Source organism: Eleutherodactylus coqui, chromosome 1 (genome assembly GCF_035609145.1).
Source record: "Eleutherodactylus coqui strain aEleCoq1 chromosome 1, aEleCoq1.hap1, whole genome shotgun sequence".
NCBI classification, from domain to species: Eukaryota; Metazoa; Chordata; class Amphibia; order Anura; family Eleutherodactylidae; genus Eleutherodactylus; species Eleutherodactylus coqui.
The window spans coordinates 381,931,684-381,946,780 of record NC_089837.1 but is presented as its reverse complement, the minus strand read 5'-3'; the positions used below and the strand labels follow the sequence as shown (position 1 = coordinate 381,946,780).

General features: G+C 43.8%; 1 protein-coding gene across 1 annotated transcript in view; it reads left to right on the top strand.

Annotated features, from left to right (window-relative positions):
* The window catches only part of ATP10A (ATPase phospholipid transporting 10A (putative)), a 147,652-nt gene that overhangs the window by 99,868 nt on the left and 32,687 nt on the right, over window positions 1–15,097 (top strand). The window contains exons 11-13 of the mRNA XM_066579259.1: window positions 3,734–3,837; window positions 6,065–6,191; window positions 12,202–12,386. Coding sequence (XP_066435356.1) covers window positions 3,734–3,837; window positions 6,065–6,191; window positions 12,202–12,386 — 416 coding nt within the window. The remainder of the gene's footprint in view (window positions 1–3,733; window positions 3,838–6,064; window positions 6,192–12,201; window positions 12,387–15,097) is intronic.

Genomic DNA, 15,097 nt, shown 5'->3' with positions numbered 1-15,097 from the left:
TGCTTGATTTGTTTTTTTGAGAATGAGTGAGTGTAAGGGCTCCTGCCCACAGACTGATAATTACTGCAGAATCTGCGGCAGGCGTCCGTACCGCGGTTCCACAGCAAATAGCGCCCATAGCATGCTATGGGAAATTGATTTTTCCTGCACACTTGCGGAAACCAATTGTGGTTTCTGCAACCGGAGGAAAAGCCACAGCATGCTCCATTTTTTTCCGCGGATTCTGCAAGGACTGCCTCAATTGAAGTCAATGAAAGCCGTCCGATCCGCAGCCATTCCGCAATGTAAACTACTGCTGACTTTACACTGGAGCGGTGCAAGGAGAAACATGGAAACAACTTGGACTCACCTAGTCAGAGGCCAGACCTCCATCCAATGGAGGATCTGTGACATGACTTGCAGGCTGCTGGACACCTAACACAACTCATCTAACTTGAAGGAGCTGGAGCAGTGTTTCCTTGAAGAATACCCCAAAATCCCCATATCTAAGCTAACAGAGTCAGACAGCTATTGGAGACATACCCCAGGAGACTGCCATCTCTAAGCCAAAAGCTGGCTTCACAAAGTATTGTCTTACAGCGGTGAATACTTCAGTGCACATGAACGCTATTCTATGCCTGAATTTTGTGTCACAGTTACAAAAAAAAATTTGCATGTTGTGAAAATCAAATTAATTTTAAAGGGGTTGTCCCGCGCCGAAACGGGGTTTTTTTTTCCAACCCCCCCCCCCCCCCCCCCCCCCCCGTTCGGCGCGAGACAACCCCGATGCAGGGGTTAAAAAAGAACACCGGAGAGTGCTTACCTGAATCCCCGTGCTCCGGTGACTTCTTACTTACCTGCTGAAGATGGCCGCCGGGATCTTCACCCTCGGTGGACCGCAGGGCTTCTGTGCGGTCCATTGCCGATTCCAGCCTCCTGATTGGCTGGAATCGGCACGTGACGGGGCGGAGCTACAAGGAGCCGGCATCCAGCACGAGCGGCCCCATTGAGGAAAGAAGAAGACCCGGACTGCGCAAGCGCGGCTAATTTGGCCATTAGACGGCGAAAATTAGTCGGCTCCATGGAAACGAGGACGCTAGCAACGGAGCAGGTAAGTGAAAAACTTCTTATAACTTCCGTATGGCTCATAATTAATGCACGATGTACATTACAAAGTGCATTAATATGGCCATACAGAAGTGTATAGACCCACTTGCTGCCGCGGGACAACCCCTTTAAGAGCTCATTCACATGGGCATGTATATGCTCTGTATTACACGTGTGATACAGAGTGCTAAATCTCCATTGACTAGAATTGGGGTATTCGGACCTGTGTTTTTCGCTCTCATTAAAAAGCGCACAGCATTCCCTATGGTGGTTCGTATTATGCAAAGGGAATGAGTAAATAAGCAGTGAACTTGCATGATATATGTATATTCACTGCATATTTGTGCATGAAACCGGCAGACCTGTTGTGTTGTGTTGTTGTTTTTTTTTGCGGGAGTAAAAAAAGCAAGGAGGGTCAATACAAAAACGCTGCATACTTACAGACCAAAAACTGCATACGCCTGTGTGAATTAGCCCTAATGCAGGTCCCATCAAATGCATCAAAACAGGAAAAACACCCCAAAGTGGGTGAATCCTTTCACAAGGCACCGTATATTAGCTGGCAGGTCTGCATTTCTCTAGATTCAGGTCTCTTCTTCTGATGCACTCTGGGCATTCTTAGGCAGCCACTACTACTGAAGAGCCCTGCTCTCCTGTCTGCACGTGCCTCAGCCCTGCGGTCACATGGGACTTGTATCTGAGCCGCAGCAGATGGTATCAGATGGTATTCAGGGGCTAAAAATAAAGCCAATGGTTTCATTTAACATAAATGCATGTTCATTGAAATTACTGAGCAGTTTAACAGGTAAAAGGCTACATTTCCAGTAAATTCAATTGTTACTTTGTATAACATTCTGTAATATTGCGTTTATCATACTTATGCTAAATGTTTAGTTTTTTTTTCACCATTTCTCCATTTTAAGGTTCAACTACTAACTTCACCTTAAGGCAGTCTGAGCATGTTTTACACTGGGCTCACACAGCCGTAAGCGGAGTCCACTTGCGGAGGTGGGCAGCTGTAAAACTGGTTGTGATCATGGTGGCGAAATTTTTTTTTATGCAACTAAGGCTTATTTTAGGGGTTTTACAGTAGGATTTCCTACTGTAAAAGTTGCATCGCATGAGAAATGGGTTTTCATGCGATGCAACAAAAAGGAAGGCTCTGTAGAGAAACATAGGCTACAAAACATCACAAGTTGCAGGCTTATCTAGCAAACCGCGTTTTTGTTTTTTTTGTCTCGCAATGTGTCACATGCTACAAAACATCACTGTGAAGAAACCCATAGGAAAGCATGGGATTCACATACATGTGATTTGTAGCACTGTCGCATCGTGAGAAAATGACGATTTTGTTGCCCGTGTGAAACAGGACTGAAGCTGTGGACCCCTGTGATAAGTGCTGGAGTCCGAGTCCTCAGGGCAACACTTGCAGGGGTGGCAGAGTGTTGTTTTCATGGGAGCTCCAAGCCTCATAGTAGATTATAAATAATAATCTTTATTTGTATAGCGCCAATTTATTCCGCAGCGCTTAGATTATCAGTCCTATTAGGCTAGGTTTACACTGGGCTGATTTGCCACGGAAATTCCATGCAGAATTTCGCCGCAGCAAATCCACCTGCGTCGCTATTCCCGGTATTGGCTAGCCATGTGGACGAGATTTGTAAAAAATCTTGTCCACACAGGACGGCCAATCTGTCGCGGCAAAGCCAGCATTAGCCAGCGCTGTGGCGCGGATTCCCTGGGCGCAACATGTCTTTTTTTTTTTTTTTTTCCCCCATTGCGGCCACCCTCCTTTCTATGGGAGCATTGGCTGCAACAGGCAAAAATGCATCCAAGCCGCTCCAAAACAGCTAAATGCCGCGGGTTTTGAAGCTGTGCTTTCCTGGCGAAAATCCTGCGTTTTTTCGCTATGGCGAGATTTCCAGCGAGATTCCGCCCAATGTTAACCCAGCCTTACTGTTTGAAAAGGTAATAAAAACTGACTTCTGATTGGCTGGTATGAAAACTCAAGGTAAAAATCTAAATAAAAAATGTGGAAATTACCGTTGTAAAGACATTAAAACCTGCATGTATGACCCTATTCAGATCCAGTTTCAGAATCAGAAACTGGGGTCATAGTTTTCTCCTATGTGCGATCTAATGCTCCTTTTACACGGGACGATAGTTGTCTATACGACTGCACAAGCGCTGATGTCACCGCTAAGGTCGGGCAGAGCGTTTAGACAGACTTATTGTGGGCTTCTTGCTCAGCGCTTCACCTTCTAAGTAAAGTGCTGAGCGGGGAGTGTCTACACGTGGCAAGAAATCAGCAATTCACCGATTTGTTAGTTTTTTCGCTGACTGAAAGTCAGCCATAACAACAAGTGAACATTTGTTGCGATTGTTTTGCATTTAGGCCGGCTGCACACTACCGTATCAGATCCCGCATCAGAACCCGACCCTGTGCCCAGCTGAATTTTGAGCGATAATCGTTGCGTGTAAATGGGCCATGAGGATTTGGCTGATGATGCATAATGATAAAATTCCCAAGGCTCCCTATTTTGTTATATTAATCAAATCTGCATTGATCTGTAGTGTAGATCACTTTTTCTTCCCAGGGAAAAAACCCTATAGTTTACCAACTTAATACATGTTACTTTTTACTTAGACATCTCTGTGGGAAAGTATCAAAGACGAATTCAAGCCAAAACTCAAAACTACTTGAATTGTTATGCGGTTGATGGATTACGTACTCTGTGTATAGCAAAACGAGTAAGTATGGTTTTGGGGGTTTTTCCTCATTCTGTGAAGACATTATTGATTTGTGTTTAACTAAAGGAATGTATAGTCAGAAAATGGCCTGGTGTCCAAGTTTTTCTGTTGAATGTATTTTCCATTTCCATGTCCTTATTATCCCTATTTAGCATCCATCCCAAACCTTCCAGCTTCACACTGGCCATCTGGCTGACTGCAGAATGTTTGTCCATCACTTGTCAAACAGCCAGCTAAAATGTTGTCACATCATGTATGCGATTACCCACCTGCTACCATTAATGATATGCCTGAGGCTAGGCACACTGCAACGGTGAGCTGCACCCGCGGACAGCACATGGTCCACAGTCAGTGTGCTGCCCAATATGCACAGCACATTCACATGCACTGGCAGCTTCTATGTCACATCCGTCAAACAGACAATGATGGCACATGCCAGGAGGTTTTTTCACACGGACCATGTGCATGGCCTCCTAGATTATAATGGGGCCATATGCTGTCTGTGGAATTACACTACATGGCTCCAAAGTACTTGAGTTTCATAACATCATATAGTAAAAGGAACCACCGATAAAGTGCCACCTTTATCCCCTCACCCCTCACCACCACCAATGCTGGGCACATCCTCAAATTACCACAGCCATTCCACAGTACACGGCCAGCCACATTTAAACCTTCATAGGATAGGAGAACACGTAGCGGAAATACTGCATTTTTGCATGAAAAATCACAACAAAATCTTCATTATTAGGGCGCCCACCCACTGGCGTTTGCGATTTCCGTGCGTGAAAAACGCCGCGTTTTCCGCACGTTTTTCGCGGCATTTTCGCGCCTTTTCCGTTAATTTCCATTGACATTCATGGGTGCATTAAGAGAAAAATAAGGACACATATGCAACTGACAGTTCCTATGTTAAAAATTGCAACGGACCGAAAAAAAAAACGCCAGTGGACAGGAACACATTCTATACTAATTGCTCTTGAGAAAAAACGCAAAGGAAAAAAAATCGCCAGTGGGTGGGCGCCCTTAGTGCGGATTTTGACACTGATTTGGCTGCAGAGTCATAGCTGAATTTAGGTTTTACGGCTACCTCTATGACCTAACAAGAGCAAGTAAAGGCACTTACAAATCGCTGCTCACAACCGCAACTGAATATCACCATCTTTTCCCTAATGATAGGCAGCTCACTTCCTCATTACCTAACCAGCTGGGATGTTCAATAGCATTTGCCAGCTGCGGGCAGCGAGCGTGGCCTCTTGGTGCGGGCAGCGAGCGTGGCCTCTTGGTGCGGGCAGCGAGCGTGGCCTCTTGGTGCGGGCAGCGAGCGTGGCCTCTTGGTGCGGGCAGCGAGCGTGGCCTCTTGGTGCGGGCAGCGAGCGTGGCCTCTTGGTGCGAGTGTGGCGTCGTGGTGCGGGCAGCGAGCGCGGCCTCTTGGTGCGAGCGTGGCGTCGTGGTGCGGGCAGCGAGCGTGGCCTCTTGGTGCGGGCAGCGAGTGACGATTTAGAAGTGTCTTTTACCTGCTCCTGTTAGGTCCTAGCGGTAGTTCAAATGCTGAAATCAATCTGTGGGTCCACAGCTAAATCAACGGCGTGGATTTTGATGTGGAAATGCTGTGGATTTTCTTTGGAAACCCCGCAGCATTTCGACTACACGTGAACATAGCCTTACAGCGCGGGCCGTAGTACAGTAGTTCTGCTAATCTCTGTATAGTGACTGCATTGCACATTGCATCTTCTCCGTCTGATGTTCTATGTGTCACTTCTATCTTGTACTGCTTCTGCATGGTCTGGGGATTCCTTGCACACATATGCAGGCATACTGCCCATTCTACCTTATCTCTCTCCCATTGAGGGTGATTGCTCCATGCATTATCCACCAGCTAGGCACGGCTCCTATTAGAAATCCCCTGGCAGGACTTCCTATAAAACATGGCTGGTTATCTGATTTAGTGCCCACATTATTTCCGCCGAAGGTGTATTTATCTCCTTATCTTGTATATATGTGGTTACTTGAGAGTTTACAAAAATAGTTTGTCAGAAAAATGTTCCATCTGCGTTTGAATAGAATGGCCTTGTGTAGATAGCCGAGCATAAACATGTTGTTAATCCATCTTGGTGTCATCCCGCTCTGTTCTGTCGCAGCACAGACTATATATTACACAAGGGCAGTTTACTTGGGAGATTATAGGCCATAAATAAAGCACATTTTAAATTACTTTCTCTTCCAGGTTCTCAGTAAGGAAGAGTATGCCTGTTGGTTGAAATTTCATTTACAAGCCGAATCCTCATTAGAGAATCGTGAACAGCTACTGTTTCAATCTGCAGTCCGCCTGGAAACCAATCTGCATCTGCTGGGTAATTTTATTCCGTTTTCCTTAATATAAGAGTAGGCGGGGCTGTTATTTTATTGCTGTGCCGATACATTCTCACTGCTGTAACCAGTGATATCCAGAAAACCATTTAAAACAAAACTTGAACTTGAATTTCATAATCTCGTCAATAGTCCGTTACCATTTTATGTGTATGTTAAATGGATTGTGATGTATATTTGTTGTGAAATATACAACACTGTGCAAATGTTTTAGGCAAGTGTGGAAAGATGCTGCAAAGTAAGAAGGCTTTCAAAACTAGAAGTGCTAATAGCACTTCAAAGTGAATGAACAAAAGAGAAGTCAAAATTAAATCTAGATTTTGTGTCCCCACCCTTTGCCTTCCAAACATCATGAAATCTTCTAGGTATACTTGCACACCGTTTTCTAAAGAACTCTGTAGGTAGGTTGTTCCAAACCTCTAACCCCAGATCTTCTGTGGATGTAGCTTGCTCAAATACATCTGTGTCTCTTCATTGAATCCCAGACAGACTGGATGATGTTAAGCCCAAGCCTCTGTGGAAGTCCTGTCATGTCACTTCCAGGACTCCTTGTTCTACTTTACACTGAAGATAAGTTGTTAATGACATTGGCTTTATGTTTGTAGTCGTTGTCCTGCTGCAGAATAAATTTGGAGCTAATCTGATTATCCGTTTTTGAAAAAACTTTTCTTGCAGCAATTTTTTCACACTTGCCTAAAACTTTTGCACAGTGCTATAGAAGACTGCATCCAAATTGTGACCAAAGTGGACCCAGGAATTTGCAAATATCTACTAGAATTTTCATTCTTGTTGCCATTTGCAACTAGCCCTGCCACTGCTCTGTACCTGAAGGTTGTCTGCGTACGGAAGCTGCTGCCTCCTTCCCACAGCTTGCAGTCTCTCCATCGCCCTGGCCTGGCTACTTCCATCTTCCACCCTATAGATAATGTGCGGTTCAGGAGTGTGGGAGCAGATGTCTCATGATGAAGAACACACTGAGCACCGCAGACCCTCTGTCTTCAGGCTGAGAGGGGATGCTGGACCTTCACATCATATGGTCAGGACAGTGTGAGTGCTGCGGTGTCAGAGAGCCCGGTGATGACGACACGTGACCGCGTTGTATGAGACTCCTTATACTGGATTATATTAGCTTGCGGATCTTTTCACATGTCTCTGTGATAGTTGTAATATTTGTCCCTGGTGTCTGGAATGTCACCACATCTGGAACCTGGGGCCACAAAGGACAGGGGGGCCATTATATACCTGATTCATAGGGGGGACAGAGAGGATATATAACTGGTCTGACGCACAGGAGTAGCGTGCCGTGCGGCAAAACAGCATTCGCTTTTAACTCAAATTGTCATGGTTTTTATTTATTTTTTTAAATCAAAACAAATTTTGAGTTTTTGCACTGAAATAAAACACACAAAAACAAACAGCACTGGTGGCACATAAACCAAGAAAAAACACCACCCCCGCATACACACCTATATTATGTCTGCTGGTTCTTGACATGTAGGACATGTAACTTCTTCATGGACCCCGCCATTTTAGCTAACAGGGAGTTCTTAAGGCTCTCTGTAATAAAACCAGTTGCAAGCGTTGATGTCTCCTACTATGAGATAGGCCTGGCACTGCTCCCAGCACATCTGACCATTGTTCCTCTGCAATATCTCCAACATCTGCCACCCATTTGTCTTTTAACCGGCTAAGAGGAGCTTTTAGAATTTTTCGAATTCTTATTTGATAGAATACTGGTATCCGTTTATGGGATGTTTCGGCGTTCAGAATACAATCCACCATCGCCAGTGACGACATTTCCAGCATATTGGAATAAGGAAATAGTGACTGGCAGCATTCAGCAATGTAGAAAAATACAAGATTTATTTCCCCATTTCCAGCATATTATGACATGCTTAACATTGCAAAGCGAGAAACAATTGTAAATAACTCTACAAAGTGGTCATAGACAGCGTAATTTCCTCTTGTAGCTGTTAAAAGGAGTGCCCCATTTTCCCCTCATAACACTAAAAAATGTATTGTACACCCTTACCCTTACACGTGCCACAACTCAAGACCTTCCAACATAAGTGATTCTCCCATATACAGAATATCCCAAATAGGCATTTATGTTGTACAACCTGTAAGCGCAAAGAGTTCCCGAAATTTCCACCAGACTTTATGAATCAATAGCATTATAGGGGCTTCTATCTGACAGAGGTTAAAGGGGTTGTCCCAAATGTAAGACCTCTGGACTCTTCCCCACACATTGAGGAAACAAACGTTGATATCCTCTCCACTCCCCGCTACTGCTCTGTCCCATGCCGTCGTTCAGTGGACAGCTCCAGCTCAGAGAGCGCGGCATCATGTTAGGTCTCCGCACCCCCTTGGCCTCTGTTGGAACGTATTCCTTGCTTTGGCCATCTCCGAACACCCCAAGCTTAGTGCAGCAAGATCCTCCAGGTAAAGCTTGATCTACAGCATCAATGCCACAGATCCTTCTGCTGGGTATACAAGATAATTGGATATATAAGCAGCGAAGCTCCAAGACCAGCATCTGCTCACATGCTCTGTTAAGCCATTCTCCAAGTATTCCGGGCATGAGTAGTAAAGCAAGGTATATTCCCAGGATGAAGACTCTCTTCCCTGCGCATGTCTACACGTTTTTGATTAGGCAGGGAGATGTCAGTCAGCCTTGTAAAGGCAGGTTAGAGACCCCACTGCCTGAAATTTCAACCAGAATTGGCACACATGAAGTTCAATTTATATGTAATGCAGCAGTGTAGATTTAGAGGTGCATGATTATAACCCTGTTCCCTTTCGGTATATGGCCACGTTGGTGGTTTGGGGGCCTAAAAACTCTTTGACAGCCAGCTGCTCACTTAACAGGGAAGCTATCTGCTGTAGTAAGCAGAAAAATACATTTATATTTAAAAAATATGAATAATCTATATTTATGGCGATTCTCATTTTTCAGTTTAGGAGACAATGGTTACTTGGTCTTTTAAAATCCGGAGCCCTGTTGTATAAAGGCAAAATATAAGCATGACAATCCTCACATAAAAGCAATCCTGTTTGCGCATATCACTGTTAAAGTTGGTCCCATGTAGTTTTCTATCAGAAACAAAATCGGGCCTTGTAGAAATGCTGCAGAAAATGCTGATAGTGCTCAAAGTGTACCTGCACTTTCAGATGACATTTCAGAATAAACTGCCATATGTGTTCATGAGGAATGACCCTATATCTGGTCATTATATGACTTTAATTTTCAGTTCCCTCTGAGCTCGTGAGAGAAGCCTGCTGCTGTGATATCTTCCAATCGCTGCGCATGGAGAAACCAGCAGATTCTGCTCCCTTATCTGCTGTTGCACACACAGAAACCACATCATGTAGGACAGGGTACAGTAGTACTGCGCTGACTAGATGTCAGCTGTGAATCACTTACCAGTTAACTTCTGGAGCTTCTCTGTGAGCCTCCGCCTCCCATTTCCATTATGGTCAGCACACTGGCCGCCTCCATTTGGTATATGTATTCTGTATATACTCAGTGAGCTAAAACAAAGTGACTATCAACTAATGAGCAATTTCTCACTTAGTACCCTGTTAGATGACACTTTTACATGGCATGACTGTCCTAGTCAAATTTGCTCCTTTGAGCAGGTTTTTTTTTTTTTTTGGACGATCGCTTGTGTAAAATGTCCTTAAACTAGATAGGAGGGAGACCCCTGCTGGCTAGCACTTTAGAGGGATTTCAAGCACAAAAACATCATTTTTCTAGTTATCAGGTTGGCTTTTGTATTAACACAAGATGTCTTGAGTGCAATTACTACTTAAAATGTAGCACACAAAATGTGTATGTATATGCACTGGTGTGACTATAGGGGATGCTGTTGCACCCGAGCTCTGGACCCTTAGGGGGCCCATAATGCTGATACATAACAGTCCCCTCCTGTATTGTCAGGTAGGACAGGAAGCCCACACACATGGGCGTACAGCAGCAGGTGGCGGCAGAGAACTGGGCAAACCATATTTCTGCGGGGCAGCGGGGTGCTTGTTACAAGTCGTTATCTCTAAGCCACTTCTCAGACGGGGAAGCGAGGCCAAACCCTTGTCATGGACTGAGACTTTCTCTGTAAGTGACGGGGATAGATCTAGTCAGATTTATGGCAGTGACAAGGTTTTATGTAAGGAGATGAATGAAAAGGAGATGGATTCCACAATGAAGTCTGGTGGGGAGAGTTTTCATATCTGTGGCTGTGCTGCTATCTCTGGAGTTGCACATCTGAATTAAATTGAGGCATTTTTTTAATTTAGTACATGCATATTATTAACGGCATTGATCCAATTGATGTGATGTCATGGGTGTTTTTTAGCTCTACAATTGTGTTTTCTTTTAGTATAGAAGTATATAAACCTTCTGATGATTAAATTGGCCAAGCCCAATTTGATATGCGGGAGTGGACCAAATGAACAATGAAATCATGCCTGAATACTAGATAGTGTTACCCCTGGAGCCCTTTGTTCGCCACTACATTCTGGGAGATAAGGCATCAAAACCTTTATGTACAGATGTAGCAGATTTTATCTTGTCTTTAATAGCTTATCACAGAGAGTTCTCTTATTTTAAGCTGTTATCTTAAGGCTGAATGCACACAGCCTGTTCGGATTCTGCAGCGGAATCTGACCCTGCGCCCGACCGGCGACCCCTGCGTACCTGTCCGGATTCTTATTATCCGTGCTGCGGATGTGCCGGATGGCGCTGCGGCACACATGTGTAGTACAGATAATGCCGCGCCATCGCTAAAAGATGACGTGGATCCTGCGGCCTTTCTGCAGTGATGATTGCGGAAAGGTCTTTTCTATAATATGAAAATGCAAACTATTTTAACTGTCTGTGTCCTTTCCCCTTTTATTGAGATATTACCACATCCTGCTATCATACTTATATCTGCAGTAAACATTGATACAGACTACGCAATCATGGCATCCTTATTCAGATCTTAGACATAGCCTGATAGTTATGTCGCCTATATTCCAATGACCCGGAGTTATCTGCAGAAGCGTTTCTAAACTTAAAATCACATGAAGTATGATGCCACAGATTTGGATGTGCATTCCACAACCATGTCCACTGCAAATTCTGCACTGTTTGACTATCCTATTGAATTCTATGAAAATCGGCACCATAGTTCATATAGCAGTGACTATTAACCGATTTCAGCTGTGGAACCGTTAAGATGCTGAGGTCAATACTGACAATGGCGTCTAAGTGGTTAACAGAGGGAAGCGGCAATCACTAGGGGCCAGTGGGTTACCTTGGCCAGATTGGTTTTCAAATCTGCCATGACTATAAAATATAAAATGAAAGTAAAATATTACAGTGCAATATAGAAGTATTTCAGTGTATTATATCAGCAGTCAGGAAATTGCATGTTTGATTCCCCTGTTGAGATATAGAATAAAAGTTTAAAATCTAGGGAAAAAATGCCTTTTTTGCTTTGAAATCCTGTAATAAAATAAAATTCACATCTGTAATAACCCATACTATATAGTGGAATTAGGATAACAAAAAACAGACAGCCTTTAGGGGCCCAGTAAATTACAAGAAGGCACATGTAAGAATTACTTACAAATTTTCCCACTGAGCTTCCTAAAACCAGGTTAATGTGTAGAAAAGTAATGCCAGGAAGTCAGGACTGGAGGTTTACTTCAAAGGATATTTATTCAGAAAGCACCCAAAATACAATAAGAAAATGGCCTAAATTATACTGGAAATGTATGTCCAATCAGACTTGGCATAAAATTCTGTGTAGGCGCTTAGAAGAGCCGAGATGTGCCTAATATATATGAAATATGCTCCTCTTCATACATTGGGTGCACATTGTGCACCAGCGGGAATAATATCAGTCTTCTGTGCCAAGGCCACCGGAGCGTGAGACCGTCTGCAGTCACTCTTTACTCTTAATACGTGAGAGTCCTGATTTTATAAACTAGACAACCTCCTATTTCCATCAGGTGCTACCGGCATAGAAGACCGCTTACAGGAAGGCGTTCCAGAGACCATTACCCAACTACGCAAAGCTGGACTGCAAATCTGGGTTCTGACTGGAGATAAACAGGAAACTGCTGTAAACATAGGGTATTCCTGCAAGCTCCTGGATCACGAAGACGATCTCATCACTCTAAATGCAGAATCTATGGTATGTATTCTTTGTGTTCCGAAGAAAACGCACAACAGAACAACTGTGTAATAAAGTACATACTGTATATTTTCAATGACTTAACGCAAGTCATATGCTGAATTTCCAGTGTTGGGGCTCATGCACAGGTGTTTTGTCACCGCGTATTATGTGTGCAACGCACGGCCGCGTAATATGCGGTGAATGGAGTCAATGAAAGTAAACAGACTTTCACTAATACACACGCATGAGCAAGTAGACACTGTATGTAGATACGTGCGAGAAATAGATTGCAGCATGCTGTATTTCTCAGCGTGAGCCCTATACTCTTGTATAGTAAGTGTATACAAACGCAGTACATTACACATGGGTGGTGATTTCATACGCAAACCCGCTGTGAAACAGAACGAGAAATTTAAAAAAACAGTCCCTCTGTGTATGACCGCATGCGTGTTTGATATGTGGGAATGTGCAGTACACTTGATGCCCATACGATGCATCTGCTGACAGAGCAGGTATGTACAAACTTTGGTAAAAACAGCCGAGGTCATGAGGTCTTATAGGAGTGTTTCGGTAATATAGCATTCTCTCCTATCTACAGGATCGAGAATAACTACATAATTCGTTAAGTTATGGAAATATCGTAAGGCTGCCACAATCTGCTATTTCCTTAACCCACTTAGGACCAGGCCCAGTAAATTTATGGCGCCTGGTCCTGGGCTTTAAGCCCAGCCATATGTGAAATTATGGAGGGGGAAGGGGTGACGTTACCGCCAGGAGTCTCTCCTGCAACAGAGCTGCAGGGTCTACTAGACCCCTGACCAGCTCTGCCAGTGACTATCACTACAGGGGTTGTTTCCCCCTGTAACAGGCTCCTATGGATGCCCCAGCTACAGTGGAAAAATGGCAAATAAAAATGGGCGACATAGATGGTAAAAACATAATTACAGTAAATAAGTAAATAAAAATTACAGAATACAACAATATATACATAAGAAAGAAACCGTTTCTTGCAATATGAGGTTTCACATTGAAAACAGTGGGAAACACTTGCCGATCTTCCAACGTAGCCGAAAGCCTCGCTGGAGAATCACTAGGTCACTGAAGTGATGGGAGGCATTTGATACAAAAGCGCCTAGCATACGTGGGGACATCGCACGTTTCCTAGTGCGATATTGGGTCATGATATTTAGCCTTACACAGAGAATCTCTTCACCGCAGAACACAGAGGACTGCTGCTTGCAGCCGGCACCCGGGCTCGTCACATCTATTACTGGGAGTCCAGATGCCGCCTGCAATCAGCGGAGCTCAGCCTGCTCTTTGCGGGGGGGAGACGCTGCGCTCGAAAAGAAGCCTTTTCAGCCATCGGTATCCCTCTTTGCTGTGCAACATCTGGATTTGCCATAGCTTTGCGTTGGAAATCCAGGTGCAGCCTGGCAATTGGCGTTAAATCATGAGCATTGATTGCATGTGTTAACCATTGTGTAATAGCAGCCTTATGTGTTAAGATATTTCTGTAGCTACAATGTTCTAATATGTTATGAAGGACCTCTAATGGGGGAACCTAATCATTAACAGGCAGTATAAGCAGCTAAAGAGTGCTGTCAGTGGTCAATACAAGCTCATTTCCTTTCTAATTACTGATCTTATTGATTATAGTGCCATTAGATTCCAGGCTGCGGAATGAATGTTGATGAAATGCAAAAATTGATACAGTGGATATAAAAAGTCTTCACACCCCTATTAAATGCCAGGTTTTTGTCATGTTAAAAAATCCGACAAAGATGAATCATTTCATATTTATTGCCACCCTCAGTGTGATCCGTTATCTGTACAATTCCATTGAAAAACAGTGACATTTTTTGGGGTGGAAAAATAACAAAACTAAAATAAATGTGTGTGAACAGCCTCTTATATTTGGGGATGTGGTTGTGTTCAGAATTAGCCAATCACATTTAAGCTTGTGTTAAATAGTAGTCAGCACTTCGCTCCCATTATGTAAAGTGATTCTGATTTACCCCATATCAAGTTCAGCTCTTCTTAGTTGGTCTGTAAACAGCTTACAAAACATAAAAAAATTCTGATTGTTGGAAGGTGTCACTCGAGAAGGGGACCAAAACATGTCCAAGGCATTACATATACCATGGAACACAGTGAAGACCGTCATCAAAAAGTGGATTAAATTTGGCACAACAGTGACATTACCAAGAACTGGATCTCTTTTTTTTCATGCACGTAATACGCCGATGTGAGTGGCCCAATAGCAGTCAATGGGCATTCAGCATCAGGTAGCATACGCATGACACACTTCCCCCACCATGTGAGTGAGCCCTTACTTGGCTCCATAAATGGACATATCCTTCTTGTTTTACTTCCCTCTTCATGATGAGTTTGGGAATGCGGCCATGGTTTCCAGTATCTGTTTGAACACACAAAAACTGTATGCAGACATAAACTATGACTGAACCATTGACTGTAATGATTCATACACAGACTAAATATGCAAACCTAAGTCTTTGCTTGACCTGGTCACTGTTTGTTTTGGAGGACATAACGCCCACTGGTGTAACTATAGGGGATGCGGTTGCACCCAGGCCCAGGAGCCTTAGGGGGCCCATAAGGCCTCTCTTCTCCATAAAGGAAGCCCAGTACTATGAATAAATCATTATAGGTGGGGGCCCTGTTACAGGTTTTGGATTGGAGCCTAGGATCTTCACGTTACGCCTCTGATA